We start from the raw sequence: 15,780 nt of genomic DNA on the forward strand, positions 1-15,780 counted from the left end.
CAATTACCACTATGTGTGCGGCATGGTGTCTGATCACGACTCGATCGGCTAGGGTGTCTTATTCAATACATCAACCTTTTTATATCAATCATCGCATTTCATATTACTTTCACATCTTTTCATTTCATTCGCACTAGTGGCCATAATTATAAGATCATTCTTGGCACGTTGGCCGTATTTAGTATTTCATGCTCACCTTTTCACTTTCTATCATCAACATCATCAACAATATCAACAAAAATTCAAATCAAGGCATGTAGTACACATGTGAGCAATTAAGAGTCTAAGGCACATAGAGATTCTTCACAAAATTTGGCATAATAGCCTTCGTTTGAATTTAACTTGAAGTCGAACATTTCTAATGCACATACCTCATTTTTAACACATCCTCAATTGATAACATAACATAAATAAAGTATTTGGGTTACTTGTTGAACATATATCTTTCTACCCAATCTTACTCGGAATAGCCAATTTTATAATGAACCACTCGGGACTTACATAATTCACATGAATATCGTGGGATCCAATTCTAAGAGAAGAGTTTAGCCATCATACCTCAATTGAGCTTTCTTAAACTCTAAAATATTTCGGAATTCTTAGCAACTTCAATCTATTGTAGAAATATAACAAATTGAATCAAAATTGGGAAGATGCTCATGGTTCTAGCTCATTTGAGCATTTTATCAAACATTAGGTGTGCATTAAGGTTTTAAGGTCCATTTATGGAGGATTCCATCATCCAACTTACACTCTCCTGACTCACTTCTGCGGCCATTATGCGGCTCGCAGAGTGATTATGAGGTCGCATAATGGACGGCAGAAATGCATTTTGCTGCAAAAATATTTCCTTTACTTTCCAGCGCATTGTTCAACCCAAAAAGTCCTAGCCGCGGCGAGCTTGCGAGCACGAAGAATTTATACTATCCTTAAACTCGTAAGCCTAATTCGGTACCAAGAAACATTATTTTCTTTTGGCAAATTTTACTGGGTTTTACTAAGTACTTCAAAAAATTTTCCGAGGTGTTACAGATCAACAGACACTACTGCATTCAAAGAGAGAGACGAAGAATCGAGCCGGACATCACCCATGTGCATGACTGCACACTGGGCATGCATGGAGGCAGAACACTACTCATAGTGCGCGGCCTAATGCATGAGCACCATCCTAGGTGTGTGGCCGCACACGTCCTGTCCAAGGTAAGTCCTATTTAGTGAAGGATAATGTGTATTTGTTTGGGCCCGACCCTACTTGGTATATATACATGGAAAAATGGTATTTTGAGGATTTTTGACATATCTAAGACCCAAAGAGGCTAAGGAGAAGTGGGAGAAGCAAGAGAACAAGGATTTCATGATTCAATCCTCACTCAAGACAAGGGTTTGTGATGAATTTCTCCATATCTATGGAGTAATTCTTTATTAGGGATTTATGGATTTGGTGTTTTGAGAATAGTTTGTGGATATTAACTCTAGTTTGTATGTATTGAATCGTTTTGGGCATTTTAATTATTGCATCTATTTTCACATGTTCATGTAATCGAAAGAGGCATAACTTGTGATGTTTTTGCATTATCTTGTCGGTTGAATTCATTGATTCTTCTTAGTAATTGAAAGGGTCTAGTTCAATTATTGTTTAGACCTAGTTAGGAGGATAATCGAAAGAGGCTATCCTAAAGACCAATCCATTACGAATTGTTGCATATCTTCCACGAGCATAAATTGGTTCATATTGTAAGGTTGAGACTTAATTGAGAGAGGAGTTTCTACTGAATGTTTGAACTAATACTTGAGTGAATTCGAGAGACTCACTTGAACCTTAGGAGTGAATTAGCTATACTTAAATCCCAGACAAGTATCTTGCACCTATCCAATCAACCCCTATTTTCTTCCATTGATATCTTCCTTACTCATTGTTGCGATTGTCATTAGTCAATAGTTTAAACTCTTAGTTAAATTTTAGTTTTAATCACACAAATCTCAATTGTTGATCATCTTGGATAGCAACCAAGTTATAAACTATGAAAATACAATTTAACTCCAATCCCCGTGGATATAATATTTTATTATACTATATTCGACTAGCGAGCATAATTAAGTATGTGTTTAAGCTCGTCAATTTTGGCGCGGTTGTCGGGGATTGATAATAAATAGTGTTTGAAATAGTTTGCAGTGCTAATTTAAGAATTTTGTTTATTTTAATTTTTTTTTATTTTTCTCTTTTTAAGTTTGGTGTTACCTGACTCTGCGCAGGCTACAGGCTAGATTGGTTCATGACTCGATCCTCTGGGAAGGAAGTGCTACCATACGAACCAGAAGTCGAGAAACAACTACAATAGTTGTGGAAGGAAAGAAATCTCCCCGGGAATACAGATGAGGACATTGTTGATTTGGCTGCAAGAGAGGCAACCCATCAAGGAGAAAAAGCTGTACGAGATGCTGAGTAGACAACTCTTCGAAATGCACAACTTGTCTATGAAGAGGAGAAGGCTCGGAGAATGGCTCAGAATCAACATTTGGCTGCAGATCATTTCGGAAATATAGCTCCCGGTTCTGGGAGACCACTTGGTGATTATGCTAGACCGGTCTACAACCATGGCTTATCAAGTGTGAGACGACCTCCGGTTGCAACTAACAATTTTGACTTAAAGTAAGGGTTGCTTCAAACTCTTCAAAACAACTGTGTCTTTAGAGTAAAGTTGAACGAAGATCCAAACAATCATCTGATAGACTTCGAGGAGATTATGAACACCTTTCAATACATTGGTGTGTCACAAGATGCAGTCTACTTAAGGGCATTCCCCTTTGCTCTCAAAGACGATGCAAAGCACTGGCTTCAAAGCTTGCCTAATGGATCGATTAAAACATGGGATGAGATGACAAGAACATTTCTTGAAAAATATTTCTCGTCAACTAAGATGGGCCTATTTAGAAGAGAAATCCATAACTTTTGTCAGAACGAGACTGAAACTGTGTTTGAAGCTTGGGATAGGTTTCAGGAGATAGTGCAAAAGTGTCAACACAGCAGAAATGAACTCTGGATGTAACTCCGGGATATTTTTGATGGGTTGACACCAGCCTCATGTAGAACATTGAGTTATGCAGCTAGAGGCCTGTTGATGAAAAAGACTCTAGAGGAGATAGTCACAATTTTGATTGAGTTATTTGAAGATGCAAATCAGTGGTACTCTGAGATTGCTGAAAGAAGAAGATCAATTGGTGTTCACCAAGTTGAGGCTAGCACATCTTTCTAGGTACAACTTGATGCCATGGCCAAGAAAATAAGGAAGCTGACCTTAGCTTCAATACAGAGTGATAATCACGTAGCTTGTGATATATGTGGAAGAGGACACCCTACTCATGAGTGTCAAGCCTCAATTGTGGAAGTTAATGTTGTTGGGAAATATTACTTCAATGCAATGGGTCAGAAGCACCCCAATTTTTCATGGAGTTCACCTGGGGGTAAAGAAAATGCATGGCAACAAAACAATCCCAGATTTCAAGGAGCTACGGCCTTAACATTCCACTTAGCCTGGGCTAGAAGATCTAATAAAGTTCTTCACTGTCAAGACAGATGAGAGATTATATGCTAATGGTTCAGCTATCAAAGAACTTGGTACTGGTTTGCGAAACTTGGAGATGCAAGTGGGGAGAATTGCAATTGTATTGTTTGAGAGAATCACAGGTACTATACCAGCTGACACTGAAAGAAACCCCAAAGAAATGGTAAATGATGTGACCTTGAGAAGCGGTCATGTATTGAAAGATCCCATTTCGTTCCAAAAAGAGAATGTACCTAGAAAAGAAAGTGGGGAGCAGCTAAAAAATGAAGTTGATAAGAAGAAGAAAGGCAAGAAGGGAGCTGAGAAAAAGAAGAAGGAAGAAACTTCAAGAAGGGACGAATCTAATAAGAGCGAGCATATCCCTGCTCAACCTTTTCCCCAAAAGTTGTATAGAGAAACACTAGACAAGCAGTTTGAGAGATTTCTAGATATGCTGAGACAGGTTAATGTAAATTTTCCATTCACAAAAGTTCTCTCACAAATGCCAGCTTATGCCAAATTCTAGAAGGAGATCCTTACAAAGAAGAGGAAGATAGAAGGACCTTAGTGGTCAAGCTTACAAAGCATTTCAGTTTAATCTTGCAAAACAAACTCCCACAAAAGTGTGGAGACCCAGGGAGTTTTACTATACCTTGCTCGTTAGGCACTCTTAATTTTGATAAGTCTTTATGTGATTCGGGTGCCTCAATAAAATATAATGCCTTTTTTTATTTACAGGAAACTAGAGAATGAGCTTTGAGAGATAAGGTATGCGCCAATATCTTTATAGCTGGCAGACAAAACAACTTTAATACCCAAAGGGGTAATGGAAGATATCTTAGTTCAGGTAGATAAGTTTGTATTTCCTGTAGATTTCATTGTGGTGAAGATGGAAGAGAAGAAAAAGGTCCCCCTTATCTTAGGAAGACCATTCTTAGCGACATGCAGAGAAACATTAGACATACATGATAGAAAACTCATGCTTAGAGTGGGTGAGGAGACAATGACTTTCGAGTTGAATGTGGAGATTGGGGTGAGTAAGGAGAAGCCAACTGCAAGTGTATAGTGGATAGTGAAAAGCTCGAAAGAGAAGGTCCTAGTGATTCAGAAAGACAAGTGTGGGTTGTGCCCCAAGAAGGCTGAGAAGACGTTGTCTATGTGGATGTGTGCACTAGTTTGGGCCCGAAGAATGGAGCTCAACTTTAACTCAGACCCCGACTAGAGATTCAAGGAAGTTCCTCTACCTTATTCTTTTTAATTGTGTGTTATGCGGACATGCCAGAACTTAAAGTGTGGGGTTGGGGGGTATATTTATATGTATGTTGTATGCATATTAATTTGGTTAGTTTCTATTTCTTAGTTGTAGTAGTTTGATAGAAAAACATTTAGAAAAAACCATCAAAATGTTAAAATTATCTCTTGTTAGTTAGTGTATTAATTCCCCCTTGGTTTTTCTTTGAGCCGCGGTTCTTTTCCAAGGGTTTTGATTGAACCGGGTGTAGTAGGTTTTTATTTTTGTTAGGCATAGAAAACCTTGTGCTATGATTCGACTTGGAAGCAATATCTATTGACTATGTTATACCTTGAGTATAGTGAGAGCTTTAATTGTGATGCTTAGGCTCAGTTTTTGACTCTTGCATAAGTACTTTAAATTGTATAATCTTAACTTTGCTTAACTACTTTGATTAGAGTGTCTTGATAAACCAATATTGAGTGAGTTATGTGCCATGTGTATATGAGGTTTTGTGTATTTTGTGCATTGCATTTGATGCCTAGAACTTGCCCCGTGTGTTTGCAAAGCGAAATAGTCGTTTTTTTCAGTCTTGCAAAGGATATAGGCATTTCTTTGTTGAGCCAATGATATACGTTTACCCACCAATTTGTTATCTATCATAGTTAACCCTTTTGAGCCTGTCATCCTATTTTTTTGGTAACCACATTAAAGCCTTACACATTTTTTTGATTTAACCATATACCTCTCGTGTGCACTTGAAATTGTATGAGCTTTGTAAAAATTGAAGTGTGGGCAGATTGGGTTGCTTTTTGAGTGGAGCTAATAAAATAAGGAGAAAAGTACACGGTTTTGAAAAAGTAAGAGCCTTTTAAATTGAAAACAAATATATATAGTTGTATTGTTGTGAAAATTATTCATTGATAAGTAGTGACATAAGTGTGGGGTTTTAACATTGAGATGTATGTATTAAAGTGCTTAGAGAGGTGTAGTCACTCTTATATCTAAATGTATCCTACCTGTCCCACAACTTACATTACAACCAATTAAAGTCCTACCTGATCCTTGACTGAATGAACTCAATTCGTGGAGTAGTACACTATGGGCAAGTCTATGGTTCATCTTTTGTGGCATATGAATGTTGTTTCCGAGAGTGAGCGAATTCTTTCTATTTGAAGTTCCTAATTGGTCTTAAATTTGTTTGTGTGTATAACTACTCTCTTTTATTGTGAGGGCACGTGAGCTCTTTTTGTAAACATCAAGGGCATGAAGAACGATTATGTCGCGTGCTGCAGAGGAAGGTTAATACAACTGAAGAGGCAATTGATAATTTAATGAATATGGTTAATGAGATGAGCAATGTGCAACAGTACAAGGGTTATGCTAGACAGATCTTGGACGCGTAAAAATTAGGGAAAAATTACTTAGTGTAACGACCTGCTGCAGACAATGTACCGGCTGTTACTTCAAAGGAATTTGTTCAGTTGGTCACAGTGAACATGGCAGTAGTTATTGAGAATACAAGATAGAAACAACTGCTCTCTCTATTAATCCTGTTAATCATGCAGCTACAAGGAATCAGGTCAAAGATATTAGACATATGCCAAACATTACTTGCAAAAATAATGACACTACAAGGAAGGAACTTGCTCTGATAGACGCTTTGACTGATACAGGAGGTGCAACACTAGCTAATGAAGCCGTTACAGTTGCAAAAATATTTGCTATACTTGAAGAGGCAATGGAAAACATAGATCACAATCAACAAGTTACACTGCTAAAAGAAGCATGGGAATTTAAGATGATGGATCATAATGCTCCTATTTCGACAAGGAAATAAGATATTAGATCGCCGACCATGAAGCGACTGAGTTCATTCCTAGTGGACAAGGGATAAAGGAAAGGTAATGGAGTTGACCTCTGATTTAGAGAAAGTGAGCGAGTTATAAATAATGCGTGGTATTTTTGAGTCAATGTTGAGGCTAGGATGTTACACGATTGTGCTTAGTTTATTTTAAATATTTTTGGTATGATGAGTTATGAGAGTTGTTTAAACACGTTTGTGTCTATATAAAGTGTATTTTGATTGCTCGAGGACAAGCAATGGATTAAGTGTAGGGTGTTGATGGTAGGCTATAATTGTGTGTTTTAATTTCTTATCGCACTCTAATTTACTACACTTTAATTGAGTTTGAGCTTTAATCGCTAGTGTTTTGCACTAATTATATGTTTTATACATTTTTGGAGTGATTCCAAGCTATATAGATGTTGTGGCATGAATTCACGCTATTTTGGAGCTTTGAAGTGTGAGTAAAAACCCAAGGATTAATTTGGGATCGAGTTCGGGGATCAACAGACACTAGTGCATTCAAAGAGAGAGACGAAGAATCAAGACGGGTGTACTCAGGTGAGCAACCGGGCACTGGACGTGCATGGGAGGCAGAACACTATGCAAAGTGCACGGCCTAATGCGCGAGCACCATCCCTGGTGTGCGGCCACACATCCTGTCCGGAAAAAGTCCTATTTAGTGAAGGAGAAGGTGTGTTTGTTTGGGCCCGACCCTACTTGGTATATATACATGGAAAATGGTATTTTGAGGACTTTTTGACATTTCTAAGACCTAAGGAGGCTAAGGAGAAGTGGGATAAGAAAGAGCACAAGGATTTCATTATTCAATCCTCACTCAAGACATGGGTTTGGATCGTTGATGCTTTCCTTTAACTTAAAATTACTTGTGATTAATTTCCCCACATCTATGGAGTAATTCTTTATTAGGGATTGATGGATTTGGTGTTTTGAGAATTGTTTGTGGATATTAACTCTAGTTTGTATGTATTAAATCATTTTAGGCGTTTTAATTGTTGCATCTATTTTCACATGTTCATGTAATCGAAAGAGGCATAACTTGTGATGTTTTTACATTATCTTGCCAGTTGAATTTATTGATTCTTCTTAGTAATTGAAAAGGGATAGTTGAATTATTGTTTAGACCTAGTTAGGATGATAATCGAAAGAGGTCCTCCTACAGATCAATCCACTACAAATTCTTGCATATCTTTATCGAGAATTAATTGGTTCATATTGTGAGGTTGAGACTTAATCGAGAGAGGAGTTTTACTGAGCGTTTGAACTAATAATTGAGTGAGTTCGAGAGACTCACTTGAACCTTAGGAATGAATTAGCTATAGTTAAATCCCAGACAAGTATCTTGCGCCTATCCAATCAACCCCTATTTTCTCCTATTGATATCTTCCCTACTTATTGTTGTGATTGTCATTTGTCAATAGTTTAAACTCTTAGTTAAATTTATATTTAATCACACAAATCTCAATTGTTGATCATCTTGGATATCAACCAAGCTATAAACTACGAAAATACTATTTAACTCCAATCCACGTGGATACAATATTTTATTATACTATATTCGACTAGCGAGCATGTTTAAGTGTGTCTTTTAAGCTCGTCAATTTTGGCGTCATTGTCGGGGATTGACAATCAATAGTGTTTGAAATAGTTCGAAGTTCTAATTCAAGAATTATGTTTATTTTATTTTTATTTTTTTTAATTTTTATCTTTTTACGTTTGGTGTTACTTGACTGTGCGCCGGCTACAGGTCAGATTGGTGCATGACTCAATCCTCTGGGAAGGAAGTGCTACCATACGAACCATAAATCAAGAATCAACTGCGACAGTTGAGGAAGGAAATAAATCTCCCCGAGAATACAGTGAAGGTTGGGCAGTCCTCAACCAAGGAAGTTATGATGGGAGATGAGGACAATGTTGATTTGTCTGCAAGAGAGGCAGCCCATCAAAGAGAGAGAGAGTTGTATGAGATGCTAAGGAGACAACTCTTCGAAATGCACAACTTGTCTATGAAGAGGAAAGGGCTCGGAGAATGGTCGAAATCAATCTTTGGCTGCAGACCAATTCGGAAATATAGTTCCCGGTGCTGGGAGACCACTTGGCGATTATGCTAGATTGGTCAAACAACCAAGGCTTATCAAGTGTGAGACCACCTCCAGGTGCAACTAAAAATTTTGAGTTAAATAAAGGGTTGCTTCAAACTCTTCAGAACAACTGTCTTTAGAGAAAAGTTGAAAGAAGATCCAAACAATCATCTGATGGACTTCGAGGAGTTTATGAACACCTTTCAATACAATGGTGTGTCACAAGATACAGTCTACTTAAGGGCTTTCCCCTTCACTCTCAAAGACGATGCAGAGCACTGGCTTCAAAGATTGACTAATGGATCGATTAAATATAGGATGAGATGACCAGAAAAGTTCTTGAAAAATATTTCTCGTCAGCTAACACGGGCAAGTTTAGAAGATAAATCCATAACTTTTGTCAGAACGAGACTGAAACTATGTTTGAAACATGGGAGAGGTTTAAGGAGATAGTGCAAAAGTGTCAACACAATGGAAATGAACTCTGGATGCAACTCCAGGATGTTTGGGATGGATTAACACCAGCCTCACGTAGAACATTGAGCAATGCAGCTAGATGCCCGTTGATGAAAAATACTCTAGAGGAGATAGTCATAATTTTGAATGAGTTATCTAAAGATGCAAATCAATGGCCTCTGAGATTGCTAAAAGAAGAAGATCAATTGGTGTTCACCAAGTTGATGCTAACACATCTGTGCAGGTACAACTTGATGACATGGTCAAGGAAATAAGGAAGCTGACCATAGATTCAATATAGAGTGATAATCACGCAGCTTGTGATATATGTGGAAGAGGACACCCTACTCATGAGTGTCAAGCCTCAATTGAGGAAGTTAATGCTGTTGGAAATTATAACTTCAATGCAATGGGTCAGAATCACCCCGGTTTTTCATGAAGTTCACCTGGGGGTACAGAAAATGCATGGCAACAAAACAATCCCAGATTTCAAGGAGCTTCTAGTTTTGTGAATTAGCCGAGGCCGCAGTTCCATCCTCAACATTCCACTCAGCCTGGACTAGAAGATCTAATGAAGTCCTTCACTGTCAAGACAGATGAGAGGTTAGATGCTCATGGTTCAGCTATCAAAGTACTTGGCACTGGTTTGCAAAACTTGGAGAAATAAGTGGGGAAAATTGCAAATGTATTGTCTTAGAGAATCCCAGGTACTATACCATCTAACATTGAATGAAACCCCAAAGAAACGGTAAATGTTGTGACTTTGAAAAGAGGGAAAGTATTGAAAGATCCCATTCCGTTCCAAAAAGAGAATGTACCTAGAAAAGAAAGTGGGGAGAAGTAGTTTGAGAGATTTCTAGATATGTTGAGACAGGTTAATGTAAATTTGCCATTCACAAAAGTTCTCTCACCAATGCTAGCTTATGCCAAATTCTTGAAGGAGATCCTTACAAAGAAGAGGAAGATAGAAGAGAACTCAGTGGTCAAGCTCACAAACCATTTCAGCACAATCTTGCAAAACAAAATCCCACAAAAGTGTGGAGACCCAGGGCGTTTCACTATACTTGATCGTTAGGCACTCTTAATTTTGATAAGTCTTTATGTGATTTGGTTGCCTCAATTAATTTAATGCCTTTGTCTATTTATAGGAAGTTGGAGAATGAGCTTGGAGAGATAAGGTCTGAACCTATATCTTTGCAGCTGGCAGATCAAACAACTTTAATACCCGAGGGGATAGTGAAAGCTATCTTAGTTCAAGTAGATAAGTTTATATTTCCTATAGATTACATTGTGGTGAAGATGGAGGATAAGAAAGAGGTCCCGCTTATCTTAAGAAGACCATTCTTAGCGATAGGCAGAGCAATATTAGACATACATGATAGAAAGCTCATGCTTAGAGAGGGTGAAGAGATGGTGACTTTCCAGATGAATGTAGAGATGGGGGTGAGAAAGGGGAAGCCAGCTGCAAGTGTAGAGTGGGGAGTGAAAAGCTCGAAAGTGAAGGTACCAGTGATTGAGAAAGACAAGTGTGTGTTGTACCCCAAAAAGGCTGAGAAGAATCTATCCGTGTGGATGTGTGCACTAGTTCGGGCACGAAGAATGGAGCCCGACCTTGACTCAGACCCCGACTAGAGATTCAGGGAAGTTCCTCTACCTTATGCTTTTTAATTGTGTGTCATGGGGACATGCCACAACTTAAAGTGTGGGGTTGGGGGATATATTTTTATATATGTTGTATGTATATAATTTGGTTAGTTTCTTTTGCTTAGTTGTAGTAGCTTGATAGAAAAACATTTGGAAAAAAATGATGGATATCATTCGACGAGTTTCTTGAGTGATTAAAGTCGAAAGAAAAATACAAAAAAGATTTTCTCTTGTTAGGTAGTGCATTAATTCCTCTTTGGTTTTTCTTTGTGCCGCGGTTCTTTTCCTAGGGTTTTGATTGAATCGGGTGTAGTAGGCTTTTATTTTTGTTAAGCGTAGAAAACCTTGTGCTATGATTAAAATTGGAATCAATATCTCTTGACTATGTTATACCTTGAGAATAGTGAGTTCTTTAGTTGTGACGCTTAGGATCAGTTTTTGACTCTTGCATAAATACATTAAATTTTATAATTTTAACTTTGCATAACTTCTTTGATTAGAGTGTGTTGATAATCCAATCTTTAATGTGTTATGTTCCATGTGTATGTGAGGTTTTGTGTATTATGTGCATTGCATTTGAGTCTAGAACTTGCCCGACGTATTTGCAAAGAGAAATAGTAGTTTTTTCAGTCTTGGAAAGGTTATAGGCATTTCTTTGTTGAGCCAATGATATGCGTTTGCCCACCAAATTGTTATGTATCATAGTTAACCTCTTTGAGCCTATCATCCTGTTTCTTTGGTAACCACATTACAAGCCTTACCCATTTATTTGAATTAACCATCTATTTCAACCATCTACCTCTCGTGAGCACTTGAAATTGTATGAGCTTTGTAAAAGTTGAAGTGTGGGGTAATTGGGTTGGTTTTTGAGTGGAGCTAATGAAATAAGGAGAAAGGTGCACGGTTTTGAAAAAGTAAGAGCCACTTAAATTGAAAATGAATATGTATAGTTGTATTGTTGTGAAAATTATTCATTGATAAGTGGTAACTCTTGATGTATTTGTGCTTAAACAAGTTGGGAGTGATTGTAAATTGATGTGAAGGTGGAGTATTGGTTTGACATAAGTGTGGGGTTCTAACAATGAGATGTATGTACTAAAGTTCATAGAGAGGTGTAGTCACTCTTGTATCAAAATGTATCCTACCCCTCCTGCAGCTTACATTATAACCAATTAAAGTCCTACTTGATCCTTGACTGAATGAACTCAATTAGTGGAGTAGTACACTACTGGCAAGCCTATGGTTCATCTTTTGTGGCATATGAATGTTGTTTCCGAGAGTGAGCGAATTATTTCTATTTGAAGTTCCTAATTGTTATTAAATTTGTTTGTGTGTAGAACTACTCTCTTTTGTTATGAGGGCACGTGATTCATGAAAGAAAGGTAATGTCGTTGACCTCTGAGTTAGAGTAAGTAAGCGAGTTATAAATAATGCGTGTTGTTTTTGACTCAAATGTTGAGGCTAGGATGTTACACGATTATGCTTAGTCTATTTTAAATATTTTTGGTATGATGAGTTATGAGAGTTGTTTAAACACGTTTGTGTCTATATAAAGTGTATTTTGATTGCTCGAGGACAAGCAATGGATTAAGTGTAGGGTGTTGATGGTAGGCTATAATTGTGTGTTTTAATTTCTTATCGCACTCTAATTTACTACACTTTAATTGAGTTTGAGCTTTAATCGCTAGCGTTTTGCACTAATTATGTGTTTTATACATTTTTGGAGTGATTCCAAGGTATATAGATGTTGTGGCATGAATTCACGCTATTTTGGAGCTTTGAAGTCTGAGTAAAAGCCCAAGGATTAAGTTGGGATCGAGTTCGGGGATCAACGGACATTTGTGCAATCAAAGAGAGAGACGAAGAATCGAGCCAGACGTCACCCAGGTAAGCGACCGGGCACGCATGGGAGGAAGAACACTACGCAAAGTGCGCAGCCTAATGCGCGAGCACCATCCCTGGTGGGCGGCCACGCATGTCATGTCTGGGAAAAGTCCTATATAGTGAAGGAGAAGGTGTGTTTGTTTAGGCCCGACCCTACTTGGTATATATACAGGGAAAAATGGTATTTTGAGGACTTTTTGACATATCTAAGACCTAAGGAGGATAAGGAAAAGTGGGATAAGCAAGAGCACAAGGATTTCATGATTCAGTCCTCACTCAATACAAGGTTTGAATCGTTTATGCTTTCCTTTAAATTAAACTTATTTGTGATGAATTTCTCCATATCTATGGAGTAATTCATTATTAGGGATTGATGGATTTGGTATTTTGAGAATTGTTTGTGGATATTAACTCTAGTTTGTATGTATTTAATCATTTTGGGCATTTTAAATGTTGCATCTATTTTCACATGTTCATGTAATCGAAAGAGGCATAACTTGTGATGTTTTTGCATTATCTTGTCGGTTGAATTCATTGATTCTTCTTAGTAATCGAAAGGGGCTATTTGAATTATTGTTTAGACCTAGTAAGGAGGATAATCGAAAGAGGTTCTCCTAAAGACCAATCCACTATGCATTCTTGCATATTTTCACCGAGCATTAATTGGTTCATATTGTGAGGTTGAGACTTAATCGAGAGAGGAGTTTCGGCTGAACGTTTGAACTACTAATTGAGTGAATTTGATAGACTCACTTGAACCTCAGGAGTGAATTAGCTATAGTTAAATCCCAGACAAATATCTTGCACCTATCTAATCAACTCCTATTTTCTCCCATTGATATCTTCCTTACTCATAGCTGCGATTATCATTAGTCAATCTTTTAAAATCTTAGCTAAATTTTACTTTTAATCACATAAATCTCAATAGTTGATCATCTTGGATAGCAATGAAGTTATAAACTACAAAAAGACTATTTAACTCAAATCCTTGTAGATATGATATTTTATTATTCTATATTCGACTAGAGAGCATATTTAAGTGTGTGTTTTAAGTTCGTCATATAGACACTAAGGCAACAGAGGTTGCTGCATATCTGCTGACGGATGTTGCTAACACTTGGTATGAAACATGGAAGAGTCCCGAGGGGAGGATGCGACTCCTGCGACTTTGAAGGAGTTTGCATATGCGTTTCTTGAGCATTTTCAACCCCTTGATGTCTTGGAAGCTAATGCTTTAGAGTTTGAGAGACTCAAACAGAATGATATGAGTGAGAATGAGTACTACCTCAAGTTCGTCTCTCTATCCAAGTATGCTCCGGAAATGGTACGTGATATGAGGGCTAGAGTTAGGCGATTTGTTTTTGAGTCTTTCAGATGACTTGTTTGCTGATGCTAATATAGCTGCTTAGAACAATGACATGACCATTACTAAAATGGTAGCCTTTGTTCAAGGGAACGAAGATATATTGAAGGAAGAAGAGCGGCTACATAGAGAGAGGGATAGGGAACTGAGCAAGAGAGCTGAGTCTACAGGAAATTTCAGCCATTGGGGATCTCAAAGAGGTAGTAATCGTCAGTTCTTCAAGAAACCAAAATCAGGACCTGCTCCATCTTCAACTAGTGCAACATTTCAGAGGTCCAAGTTTAATAAGAAAAAAAATTGCAGAGCAGAAGACTCACAGTCACAGGCTAGTGTGGGTTATAGAGTCCCTGGTTACCATATTTGTAAAACATGTGGTAAGAGGCACCCATGGTTGTGTCATTCGTGAACAAATGGTTGCTTTGGCTGTGGTCAATAGGGCCACTTTTTGAGGGATTGTCCATCAGCAAAGAAAAATAATGGAGTTAATATAGCTCAGTTCACTAATTCAACAGCCCCTCGGAACTCTCAGGCCCTTCAAGGGCATGGTACAGGAAGTCCGGTAATACGGGCAGTGGTCGGAACTGCTTGTATGCACTGGCAGGCCGTCAAGATACAGAAGCTCGTAGATGTCATCAAATGTATGCTAACAATAGTCCTCACATTTGATGTTTACGTTCTTATGGGTCCGGGATCCACCCTATCTTATGTAACCCCATATATTGCTAAGAAATTTTGGATAGAACCAGAAAGGTTGTGTGAACCCTTTGAAGTGTACACTCCAATTGGAGAATCAATTATAGCTAGACGTATCTATAATGGGTGTCCAGTCAAAGTGCATCATCTCCTTACTGTAGCAGACTTAGTAGAATTAGAGATGGTAGACTTCGATGTAATCATGGACATCGATTGGTTAGAGTCCTGTTATGCCACAGCGGGTTGTAGAACCAAAATAGTAAGTTTCAAATTTCCTGGTTAACCAATCTTAGAATGGAAGGGTGATGCAGTATCAGAAAGGGGTAGGTTTATTTCCTATCTTAAAGCAGAAAGATGATCTCTAAAGGGGTATATCTATCTCCTGGTTCGAGTTTACGGATGCAGATGCTCAAATTCAAACTCTCCAGTTAGTACCAATTGTAAATGAGTTCCCAGAAGTGTTTCCTGAAGATGTTCCTAGAGTCCCTCCCGATAGAGAGATTGACTTTGGAATTGATCTACTCCCCAAAACTAAGCCCATATCTATTCCACCTTATAGAATGGCTCCAGCAGAGTTGAAATAGCTAAAAGTCCAGTTGAAAGATCTTCTAGATAAGGGATTTATAAGGCCAAGTGTCTCACCTTGGGGCGCACCGGTCTTGTTTTTCTGAAAAAAGGATGGGTCTTTGCGCATGTGCATTAACTATCGTCAATTGAATAAAGTCACCATCAAGAACAAGTACCCTCTTCCCAGAATAGATGATTTATTCGATCAACTTCAGGGTGCCCAGTGTTATTCCAAGATTAACCTCAAATCGGGGTACCATTATTTGAAGGTTAAGGAAGGTGATATTCCGAAAACAATTTTCAGGACTCGTTCTGGGCGTTTTGAGTTTTTGGTAATGTCGTTTGGTTTGACGAATGCACCAGCAGATTTTGTGGACCTTATGAATAGGGTCTTCAAGACTTATCTTGATTTGCTCATTATTGTTTTTATTGATGACATCTTGATTTATTCC

The 15,780-nt window shown here is 38.0% G+C and overlaps 2 protein-coding genes across 2 annotated transcripts; both read left to right on the plus strand.

The window, feature by feature from the left end:
* Nucleotides 1-9,748: 9,748 nt before the first annotated feature.
* Nucleotides 9,749-10,809, plus strand: LOC138897675 (uncharacterized). Its single transcript, XM_070183673.1, has 3 exons — nt 9,749-9,821; nt 10,098-10,212; nt 10,326-10,809. The coding sequence occupies exons 1-3, from the start codon at nt 9,749-9,751 to the stop codon at nt 10,807-10,809; spliced, it is 672 nt and encodes a 223-aa protein (XP_070039774.1).
* A 3,025-nt stretch (nt 10,810-13,834) lies between these two features.
* LOC138897676 (uncharacterized) lies at nt 13,835-15,345 on the plus strand. Its single transcript, XM_070183674.1, has 4 exons — nt 13,835-14,029; nt 14,115-14,399; nt 14,505-14,977; nt 15,129-15,345. Exons 1-4 carry the CDS (start codon nt 13,835-13,837, stop codon nt 15,343-15,345), a joined length of 1,170 nt encoding a protein of 389 aa, XP_070039775.1.
* Nucleotides 15,346-15,780: the final 435 nt, after the last annotated feature.

Source organism: Nicotiana tomentosiformis, chromosome 8 (genome assembly GCF_000390325.3).
Source record: "Nicotiana tomentosiformis chromosome 8, ASM39032v3, whole genome shotgun sequence".
In the NCBI taxonomy this organism is placed as follows: domain Eukaryota; kingdom Viridiplantae; phylum Streptophyta; class Magnoliopsida; order Solanales; family Solanaceae; genus Nicotiana; species Nicotiana tomentosiformis.

Bases quoted from the DNA above. Each gene is read 5' to 3' on its own strand.
- LOC138897676 (XM_070183674.1), top strand. From the start codon at position 13,835: ATGGAAGAGTCCCGAGGGGAGGATGCGACTCCTGCGACTTTGAAGGAG. The intron at 14,030-14,114 runs GTACGTGATATG...ATAGCTGCTTAG, and splicing joins CCAAGTATGCTCCGGAAATG to AACAATGACATGACCATTAC. The intron at 14,978-15,128 runs GTTAGAGTCCTG...TGATCTCTAAAG, and splicing joins GTAATCATGGACATCGATTG to GGGTATATCTATCTCCTGGT.
- LOC138897675 (XM_070183673.1), top strand. From the start codon at position 9,749: ATGAAGTCCTTCACTGTCAAGACAGATGAGAGGTTAGATGCTCATGGT. The intron at 9,822-10,097 runs GTTTGCAAAACT...CACCAATGCTAG, and splicing joins TATCAAAGTACTTGGCACTG to CTTATGCCAAATTCTTGAAG. The intron at 10,213-10,325 runs GTGTGGAGACCC...GTCTATTTATAG, and splicing joins CAAAACAAAATCCCACAAAA to GAAGTTGGAGAATGAGCTTG.